Source organism: Chenopodium album, chromosome 2, assembly GCF_948465745.1.
Source record: "Chenopodium album chromosome 2, dcCheAlbu1.1, whole genome shotgun sequence".
In the NCBI taxonomy this organism is placed as follows: Eukaryota; Viridiplantae; Streptophyta; class Magnoliopsida; order Caryophyllales; family Amaranthaceae; genus Chenopodium; species Chenopodium album.
In genome coordinates this window covers 72,787,096-72,798,341 of record NC_137835.1, presented here as the reverse complement: position 1 = coordinate 72,798,341, position 11,246 = coordinate 72,787,096, and the positions used below count along the sequence as shown (strand labels likewise).

At 35.2% G+C, this 11,246-nt stretch overlaps 1 protein-coding gene across 1 annotated transcript; it reads right to left on the bottom strand.

The window, feature by feature from the left end:
• Nucleotides 1-824: 824 nt before the first annotated feature.
• On the bottom strand, nucleotides 825-7,890 carry LOC145600429 (long chain base biosynthesis protein 2a). Its single transcript, XM_081656327.1, has 12 exons — nucleotides 7,556-7,890; nucleotides 7,350-7,415; nucleotides 6,215-6,303; nucleotides 5,930-6,075; nucleotides 5,700-5,824; nucleotides 5,517-5,610; nucleotides 5,225-5,388; nucleotides 2,489-2,650; nucleotides 2,255-2,381; nucleotides 1,995-2,161; nucleotides 1,757-1,864; nucleotides 825-1,201 (listed from the first exon to the last, which is right to left on the bottom strand). Exons 1-12 carry the CDS (start codon nucleotides 7,679-7,681, stop codon nucleotides 1,106-1,108), a joined length of 1,470 nt encoding a protein of 489 aa, XP_081512453.1. The 5' UTR covers nucleotides 7,682-7,890; the 3' UTR covers nucleotides 825-1,105.
• Nucleotides 7,891-11,246: the final 3,356 nt, after the last annotated feature.

The window sequence follows — 11,246 nt, the reverse complement described above, 5'->3', positions numbered from 1 at the left end:
TATAACTGCAATTCTCTGTTCCACAGATTTATATTGGATTACCAAATCAATACTTTTATTTTGTAGGGTGATCCAAAAGGCAAAGGAAAGGTGGGAGATGCAGGTGGTTCAGGAGGCTCTATCTATTCTGGGTAGAAACCTCCAAGACTAGGATTCCTGAAACTGAATACTGATGGAGCATGGAAGAGTACCACTGAGGGTGGTAGTGGAGGAGTTTTTAGAACCGAAAAAGGAGCTTGGTATTTTGGGTATTCAAGCAAATACAATGCTCCTTGTGCTCTGGCAAGTGAATTGTATGCTTTAAGGGAGGGGCTGAATTATGCAAGAGCTTTCCCTGTGAAACTGTTGGAAGTGGAAACAGATGCCAAGGCTGTCACTGCCTTAGTGGAAACAGTGGAAAACTTTGAAACTATGAACCATAGGATGTAATGTTTTGAGGCATAGCCTCTCTATGTATATTTTCTTCCTGTTGCGTTAAAAAATGATGGAAGAAAAACTAGAGGTTTGAATGTACCTAGTTACCTACCCATGTCCACTTGTCCAGTTCACTTAAAATGTCTAAATTGCCGGTTTACGTGAACTTTTACACTGTCTCTAACCATTACACTGTCTCTAACCATCCAAATAGTCATTTCGAAAGAAAATCAACACCAATTCAAAATCAAGTCTAATACCAACACTTTCAACCCATGGGTTTCATAGATGCCCGCAACATCGTACTTTAAACAACAAATAACAAGAAATGATAAGAATTTTAATATGTTGACAATTATTCTTAGCTAAAAAATAATGGACCATGCATCATTTGCCATGGAAGAACAGAATAGAAAGAATCGTAATCCAAGTAATTTCGAGAAAGACATTCAATATTTACAAAAGAAGCCTCCAAACAGGAGCCCCATTCGGGTTAGACAACTGTGAACTTAAAAACAAAAAAAATAGAACAGAGGGAGAAGAACAATAAGTCCTTAATTTCACAACATGCAGATGCAGCCCATATGAAACTCCTTTGCAGACGCTAAAAAAAAATACTACTAATATTTTGCACACTAACATCCAACCTAACCTTTCCCCTCATCTTTATGCTACCACAAAATTGGAAATATTAGTCCAGCTTCACTGCACCATCCTCCTGATGCTCCTTCTTTGGCTCGGCTGGGAAGTATTTAATTCCAACCAGATCACCAACATTACTGATAACCTGAAATATTGACAAGACTACTATAAGAAAAGAAAATGATGCTTAGAAAGAAAATGAGCCCTAAAAAGCACAGCTCTTGCTCCTCACTGATCAACACGACCACAAATTTACAAATTCAGTAGATACAGCCTAATTAGTCAAATTTGAGTGAAAACTATAAGAAATACTTCCTTTTTTTAAAAAAAAAAAACTAGCAATGTTTTGGCTTTCACACTTCTCAACGCGCAAGTTCAAGTACAATTATCAAGTAAAAATTCTAAAGAGTTGATTTGAAATCATACATTGAGACACATTTAACAATGACTTTTTTTTCAAGTACACATCACCAAGTACAATCAATGTAGATGTTTGTCAATAGTTAAACAGTCAAAACATTGCAAGTAAAGAATTTGAAGTATGAAGCATAGGTTAATGTGACATCTGCACTGTTCTTTCAGCCAACTACAAAACTGTTATATCTTGAAAAATAGGAAATTTTGACTAGTAGTTTAGGATGAGGAGGTATCCAAGAAATGAAAACATAATGAACAAAAGAATGTCCTGAAAAACACTGACCTCAAGAGCCTTAACAAGGTCCTCCCTTGAATGAGATGCAGAAATGCATATACGTGCCCTAGCCAACAATAGCGGTGTAGCTGGAAATCCCACAACAACAACAGCCACCTGTGTTTTTATGGACAAAAATAAATTACTACAATGCCAACATTTTAAGAGCTAGAACAACCAATCTTAATTATGGCACATATCAACATTCAGGAATAAGACAAAGATTGATCATGGTAACTATGCTTACATTTTGCTTGAGACACTCCCTAGAGAATGCAGGAATTTTGGAAGGATTGTAGAGCATTATAGGCATCACCGGAGAATCATTATCCCCAAGGACCTCAAATCCCATCTTTTGTAGTTCCGACCTGAAGAAGTTACTGTTTTCACGTATTCTGGTCAACTTCTGAGAACCTGATATGCATGACCACAAGTCAGCATAAAACTATGAAATACACAAATCAATTGTAACAACATAAACAACTATGAAGGGCAGGTATATTAGACCTCTACTCGAACCATCCTCTCCAAGAAGAACCTTTATTGCAGACACAATTTGTTGTGCGGCTGGTGGTGAAATTGATGTCCCATAAAGATGAGCCGGACATGTATACTTGAGATACTGAATAAGCTCCTGCATTAAAAGAGATAATATGCAAATTAGATTAGAGTGATCTAACAATGGTCTAACTACTTCAAATAAACCTCCATGTAGAGGTAAAAAATGCACATAAAACAAACCTTTGAGCCAGCAATATAACCACCACACGATCCAAATGACTTTGTGAAAGTTCCCATCATGACATCAACATCAGCTGTATCAACTTCTAAGAGCTCACAGACACCTCTACCAGTTTTCCCTACAGCTCCAATGCTGTGCGCCTCGTCCAGGTAAACATACGCCTAAAATAAAGAGGGAAACGCAAAAGTGAATACAAGGACAAGAAATGCAACGAGACAAGCTTCAAGGAGTTTTCAGAGTTATTTTCATGAGAATAGGAGAGGGAAGAAACAGAAATGCTTCACTTTGCAAACCAGAACAGAGAACGAATCACATTGGAAAATACACCACAATCTCACATTCTCACTTGAATAGGATACTAATCACACAAGGTTACAGCTGAGTAAGTTAGTTCAAACACTTTCATCTTACATACACAAATTATCATGAATGACCAGCATTGATTACTTCAATCTCTCTATGGAGAGGGTAAAAGGGAGTCAACTCTTGCTTTATTTTCACGGGACAGTTTATTTCATTAAAGGTTTGATCAACTCAAAATTTATACTTCCTCCGTTTCTTTTTAGTTGACACGTTTCTTTAGTCACGTTTGCCAATGAACAAATTCAATCATTAATATTTTTAATTATCGATAAGCAAATATTATAAAAAGTTGATATTTTGAAAATATACATTGTGACGAATCTAACAAGATCCCAACATGGTCAAAGGGACGTGTGTGAATAGTGCTAAAGTCAAAACTATCAACTAATAAAAAACGGAGGTAGTACAAAGTATAACATTTGGGTTTCTTAACAATAATTACTTGATGTTCTCTTTCTCCAAGAAAACATATATGTTATACATTTGGTTCATGATGGCACTTAACTGCTGTCTTGACAGGACATTTTTTTTTATCCCATTAATATACAAACTTCATTAGTAAGCCTCTGGATAACAGTTCTAGAAATATCAGTGTCTAAAACATTGATAGCAGAGGATTAACATACACCCGAAGCTTTTATGAGCCACTGACTACACTCTTTGTCACACATTGAGTTGCTAAGCTCCACTGCTCCAGACCCCTCACATAATAATATTGTTATACAAGTGTTCCTTAAGTAGAAGACGGGAGAGAAGGAGGAAGAGATCCAATTCCCCTAATTGGATAGGTAAGAAGAGGAGGGAAGGGAAGGAAATCACAGAACAGAACTTGCTTCAAAATCCAACATTAAGGCCATGCGTAATTCACCTTATTCCATGACTTTTCATGACTTTAATACTTATTTCAGAAATAAGTTCAAATCAGATCAAAAAACATACTTTATCGTTTTATGTGCGATTTTTTATTTTTTAAATATCTTTATATTCGTAATGAAAAAATCATGAAAATCACAAATAAAAGTACATGTGTTTACTCATGTCTTGTGGTTAAACATACTATAAGTGTAATTTCAATCAAGTTTGTGGTTGAAAATTACCGTCTTTAGACACCACTTTGTCAGCAAAATATCATAAAGAAAAAATTTGCTATGCTTGTCCCAACTATCAAAGGTCTTTCCATAATAATCTCAAGTTCTCAACTATGGGTTATTCATGTCTAATACAAATTATAGGGTCATGCTTCCCAAAATACTCCTGGATGACTCATGACTGGCAACCTGCTTAAGTCCAAAAATTTGCTCTTCTTACATAAGAATAATAGTCCAACACCAAAAGCTTTGTTCCAAAAGAGAGGACTTTAAAAAATATCCATCTGGCTTACAGCTTTCACCAATTTACACTTTGAGCATCTTCAATTTTTCTGTCTCTCACTCATTCTCTCAAAGAAGAAATATATGTTGTTGCCGTCGTTTTTTTTTTTCTAGAATAACCAAGTTGAGATTCTCCTTAATGTATCAGTAGTGTAATACATAAATTCATAGGCTCATAGCCATTTGATTGTCATCATAAAACTAAAACACAATCACAATCAATACCAAAATAGCAATGAAAAGAATACTACTGGATCTTACACATGTGATAGTTCTTACCTTTAAATTTGAAAAAGAGTATAAATTAGTTTGTTTTAATCGTGTTAGCTGGAAAAAAAATATAACAAATTCCAGACTAAAGCTTTAAAATCAAAAAACACGAAAGATAAGATTTATGGTGGCAGCAAATTTCATCTCTAACAAACTTCGGAAACAGAAAAAAAAGGGAGGCAAAGGAAAGGGAGGGGAATAAAGTCCCTTGAGCTAATTAGGGATTGGAAAAAGGAAGGAGGGGTATTTTCAATCCCTCATAAAGTCATAAGTAAACACTATCTCTTCAAAATAGGAGAGATTTGAAAGGAAAAAGAGCTCCACCTTCTTCCTCCCTTTCTTCCCCCTCTCCTTCCATTCCCTTGTATTCTGCTATCCAAACAAATCATGTACAGCTATGTGCGTCACTTCATAAAAACTGAATCTGTCACACGCTCACACATGCAATCTCACTAGCAAGAACCAGTCATGTAGGTAATGAAAATAGTTTGGGAAGCATAACCATAAGTTGAGATTATACATGAAAAATCCATAGTTGGGATTACTGGCGTGAAACTTTCCTGTCATAAATCACATTATAAAAACCTTAAAAAAGATGCGCATCCCTCCCTGCCCCTGCCTCTATCTCCCCACCAAAAAAATGATAATATAAACAAAATTAGCAACAACAACAAAAAAAAATATAATAATACCCATAATTAATACATATCGCAAAAACTCAACCATCCATACCTTGTATTTTTTGCATATAGCTACAATCTCAGGAAGTTTGCAGAGTTCTCCCTCCATACTATATATGCCCTCCACAACAACAATGATTTTCTTCCATGGTCTGTGTGTCCTGGGTTGACCCTCGGCAATTTGTTCTCTCAAAACTTTCTCCAACTGAGATGGAGCTGAATGGAATAATAAAATAGAGCAAGTCAGATATATGAAAGCAAGATCTTAAACACTTAATTTGAGTTATTGAAAGAGAGGGGAGGGGGCTATTGTTCTCATTAGCAGGTTACTTAATACAACTCACTGTTATGTTGGAAAACACAAACAGTAGCCCCTGATCCACGAGCACCGTTGACAATGGAGCTGTGATTCAAAGAATCACTAATAATTAACCCACCCTGTTATTGACAATAAAGAGTATTCAGATCTCCAAGTTAATTAATGCAACTCATGAAATAACCGTTTTCCAAAGATTAGCCCCAAGTACCTTCCCAATCAGAGCAGGGATAATAGCAGAATTTGTAACATATCCCATTCCAGTCACTAAAGCAGCTGGTTTTCCAACAAATTTGGCAACACACTCCTCTAGTTCACTGTGCAGTGTAGTAGTGCCTGCATGCATAATATGGAAATTCTTAGCCATTTACATTACATGGACCTGTTTCCCAGAAAGAATTAGTACATCTTAGTAAAAAAAAAAAACATAAAAATGGGCACCTCCATCAACAGACGGGCTACAGGTGCTGGCAGAAAACTGCTTTAGTGATTCAATTACACGAGGTGTGCAATACTCATCGGCTGCTGCAAATCCAAGATAATTATAAGAGCCCAAGTTAAGACAACGCTTAACTTTGTCAGTTCGTCTGCACAAACAATGCATAAATTGATTGGTATTATAAGACCAGAATTTTGAAACCTCCAAGAAAGAAAAAACCAAAAAGCTGAAGCAAGCAAATTATCATTAAGCGAAGGTTTAATCTTTTGCATATAGCTAAAACATACTTTAAAGTCTTGTTATGATCATTGGAATAACGTTCCACAACATCAAACCAAGCATCTGGGGCACTTGAGATCGGTCGTCCAAAGCAGTCCTACAGATGGCGTGGAGAATTAGCCAACGTATTGGCAGAATAATAGTAGAACCACATCAGGGTATCAAAATTTCCCAAATTTACACTACAAATAAATTTGCTGCTGGACATGCTAAATCTTAGATGGATTGACTGGAAACTATGGAAATTTGTACGTCTCTAATAACTGATTACCGATAGGACTTTAAAAGTTTCCTCATGAAATACAAACATTGTATGCTTCACGAAAAAAATTAATAATCATCCAAACATTTAGGGCTTGTTTGGTATCGTTTTTTGTTTTCAGTTTTTTGTATTTTTGAAAACTAAAAACCAAAAACAGGAAACAGGAAAAAGGTGTTTCCATTTTTTGGTTGTCAGTTTTCAAAATTATTATGATATTAATAAGTTTAACTAATTTTTTATTCATTATATGATATATATCATATGATTTAAAGAAACAAAAAATCAAAAAACAGAAAACTACAGTGATGCCAAACGAACCCTTAATTTCTCTTCTCTCACTCCCACTTTTCCCCTCCCCCTTCTCTATTTCTCTCTTAAATTACCCTCTCCCGCTCTCACACACACACACAAAAGAAAGATTAAATCTTTGTCTTTCAAAATGTTCCCTTTTGATTAAAGTAGTACACTAGCATTTCAACTTAGCTATTCCTGTATAAATTAATATACTAACACTTAATCAACGACTATACCAATACAAATACAAGAACACACTGCAAATCACATCAGAGCTTGATCATGGCCTCATGGGTGATAGTGAAAGCAGGCCACTTCCAGTCAATTTTGCATTCAATCTGCGTGATACGCTCAATCACAGACCCAATGCAAATTTCTCAGTCACTAACAAACCACAAATCTATAAGACTAAACCCATAAGACTACAATTCTATTACAATTGATAATGAACCTTTCAGCTTATGATTAATTTAAATAATTCACTATCTTCAAAAACAACTAATTCCCACTAATACATAGCATGCCATTAAAATAAAGTAAATAAATCAAAGAAAAGAAATTAATTGCAATAAATAGAATCAAATTACCTGAATTCGAAGGTAAAGACGACGAATATAGAAATCTTCATATCCTAAACAAATCGGCGCGTAACCCTAATAAAAATAAAATAAAAAATAAAAAATAAAAAAAAAATAAAAATAAATTACACAAAAATCAGATATTAAATTCAAAAACTTAAAAATTAAAGATTCAAACTTTCCAAAAAAAACAAAAAAAAAAAAGGAAAATCAACCTCAACAGTGCTGGTAGTCCACCGATCGACGATTTTACGGAATAAATCACGTAATTGACCAAAAACAAATAACAATCCATAACTAAAGTAGGTCGTTAATGCAGTCAAATATGGAATCGTAATCATTTTCTATGATTTTTTTTTTTTTGAAAATTGTATGAAATTGATCAATAATTCACCAGATCTCAGGATAAATAAAAAGGTGAAATGGAAGAAAAAAGAGATCTGGGAGATTGAAGGGTTTAACAATGGCGTAAAAGAGGAGAGAGAAAATGGAAGGCGGGAGGAAGGAGGAGTTGGGTGGCAGAGAATGATGGTCAAGTTCAAATTGGCTGACCCCAAACGAGGAAGAAGAAGAAAGCCAATCCTCTGGGTTTGTTGATTTTTACAGGATTTTTAGCGTTGAATTTTCATGAATTTTTTGCTGACTTTTTTTCCTTTTCTTTTTAGCAATTGACAAGGTGGAATAGGTTGGAATTAGCTTACGTGGAGTGTTTAATTGGTTGGGTTCGGGTCGGGTATCTTGGGTTTGAATTACATCAACTAGTTTTGTGCCGGACGATGCCCAGATTGTCGATAAAAATTTAAATATTAACTTTTTTACTTGAATGTTAAATACGGTTTTACAATCCCTTTTAATATGTAGGATATTTAGACATACGATGTCATATCGCTTATTTAATTAAATAAAAGTGTACTCTTTGTAGTTTATTTTGTGAATATCTAAGTTATTATTGATTTGGAATTATTTTTATTGAACTTAAATTGTTTTTTGTTTATTAATTCTCTATTTTTTAAAAAGTAAATTAAATATATTATAAATGGATCTTATTTTAAAGAACTTTTTATAACGAATTTGATGATGGAACTAGAATAAAATTATAGGATATTTATTAAAAGTTATTATTAATTTTATATATGAAATATTAGAATTCTATCTATAATAAAACTCTATACAACAAATTTATTTATTTTTTAAAAAAAATTATCTAAACATCACTTATTTAGCATCCTATGTGTCACGACAATAATGTGTCGTTGTCTCGTGACTTGGTTGCGAGACCAGCTTTATATATATTAGTGATATGATATGATATTTTTTTAGGATGTCTAGACGTTTACCTAAACTTAGCTCCGACTACATCCACATCCGACCCTTGTCGCAAAACTAGCTTATGGTGGGTAAGTCTCCCAATAGAAGTTTCCGCATGCGGTGAGGCTCGAACTCGAGTTCTTCCTTAAGCGACATCAAGTTGCTTACCACTTGAGACAAGTCTGGCTAGTAAATTTAAATCAACATGTTAAAAAAAGGTATATTTATCTCTATTACAAACTATTATACGTATAAAAATCAAGGGGCGAGCTAGTGAAGAGGTTATGTCCCTCTAAAATGTCTAAATTACCCTTATTATCATATTGTAGAATGAAATTATTATAAAAATAATAATAATAATAATAATAATATAAACACTTCGTATATGTGAATTCAACAAAACGAATGAAGACATAAACACATAATTGATGCTTGCCAAAACCGAAGGAAATGTATTCCGTGACTATTGCATTCCAATTACTCAGAATATATATCAATTTACAAGCTAAAGACTAGGCACTAATTATGCTATGAGATATACACCAAATATTCTAAGCTACAAAGGAGGAAACTAATTATATACAAAGTCAAAGATATATCTATATCTATACTTAGTATTTAAAAACTATAACCAAGAAACTAAGAAAGACACATGTCCCATCCCATCCATTCTATTACACTTCTCTAACCATAGTGCCACATGTCATCTTACACTATTAATTTTTTATTACACTATTTTTTTAATTCTTTTATTAAACTTATAATTCATCTTTCATACACACTTTATCTCTCCCCTTTAATTCAACCTTTTCCAATTCTCTCTTTAATTTTAGCCCTTCCACCTTTTATTTAAGCCTTTTTTTCGATTAAAGTTCCAAAATTTTAATTTGTTTAATCATGTTTTCGATTACATATTATACCCTATAATAACTTACTGATATTTCTTCACTTATCTATCAATAAAATTTTATATGAATAACCCGTGCATCGCACGGGCCAGAAGACTAGTTATTAACTAATATATCTTAACACACCCCCATAGTCTAAGCGGGAGGAGGACGAACACTTAGACTATCCTTGAAGTCTTCAAAGAGCACACGAGGAAGCCCCTTTGTAAAAATATCTGCGATTTGGTGCCTAGAAGGGACATGAAGAACACGGACCTCACCGCGGGCAACCTTTTCCCGAACAAACAAAATGTCCATCTCTATGTGCTTTGTTCGTAGATGTTGCACCGGATTGCCAAAAAGATAAATAGCACTCACATTGTCACAATGCACCAATGTTGCCTTTCTAATCGGACAATGTAGCTCTAAAAGTAAATTTCGAAGCCAACACGACTCAGAAACCACATTAGCAACGCCCCTGTACTCTGCCTCAGCACTAGACTTAGATAGAGTAGGTTGTCGTTTCGAGGACCAAGAAATCAAATTGTCACCCAAATATACACAATATCCAGATGTGGAGCGTCTAGTATCCGGACACCCGGCCCAATCAGCATCTGTATAAGAAACAAGAGATGAAATAGATGATGGATACAGATGCAAACCATGTTCAATAGTCCCCTGGATGTACCGAATAACTCATTTGAGAGCAGCCATATGACTCTCTTTCGGATCATGCATATGTAAGCAAACCTGTTGGACCGCATAAGATATATCCGGTCTAGTGAAAGTAAGGTATTGCAAGGCCCCTGCAAGACTACGATACAATGTAGGATCGGTACAAGGTAAACCTGTAGAACTGTCCTTCGGTTTCACCTCAACGGGTGTAGCCGAAGGCTTGCAAGAAGCCATCCCTGCACGGTCAATAATTTCCTCCGCATATTTACGTTGTGACAAAAATAATCCACCCTTATGTCGTGTCACAGCTATGCCAAGAAAATAATTAAGGTGACCCAAGTCCTTCATAGCAAACTCCGAGCTAAGAAGGGACATAATAGAACGCCGCAGAGTATCAGAAGAAGCTGTGAGAATAATGTCATCAACATATAAAAGCAAATAAGCCACATTTTTCCCTTGACGATAAATAAACAGGGAATTGTCACTCTTATTATTAGTGAAACCAATATAAGCAACAAAATCTGCAAACCTCTTATACCACGCCCGGGGTGCCTGCTTAAGACCATATAAAGAGCCCCGCAATAAACACACATAATCAGGGTGAGTTTTATCACGGTACCCAAGGGGTTGATGCATATAAACTGTCTCTTGAAGCTCACCATGCAGAAAAGCGTTCTTAACATTAAGTTGATGTATCGACCAAGCTTTAGACAAAGCCAGGCTAAGAACAGTACGGATAGTAGCCGGCTTCATAACCGGACTAAAAGTCTCCCCACAATCAATGCCAACCTGTTGTGTTTTGCCATCACCTACAAGACGGGCTTTATGCCTCTCAAAAGAACCGTCAGATTTCACCTTGTGAGTAAAAATCCACATAGAACGAATAACATTAACATCAGGTGGACGGGGCACCAACTCCCACGTCTTATTTTTAATAAGAGCATTATATTCATCATCCATAGCCATTTTCCAATTCGGGTCACGAAGAGCAGAAACGGGGTTACGAGGGAGAGGGGATTTCGTAACATTAGAAACC

Coding starts and splice junctions, on each gene's coding strand:
- LOC145600429 (XM_081656327.1), bottom strand. CDS start 7,681: ATGATTACGATTCCATATTTGACTGCATTAACGACCTACTTTAGTTAT. Junction 6,076..6,214: donor GATCATAACAAGACTTTAAA/GTATGTTTTAGC, acceptor TTGTTTGTGCAG/ACGAACTGACAAAGTTAAGC. Junction 2,162..2,254: donor AGAGGATGGTTCGAGTAGAG/GTCTAATATACC, acceptor CATGCATATCAG/GTTCTCAGAAGTTGACCAGA.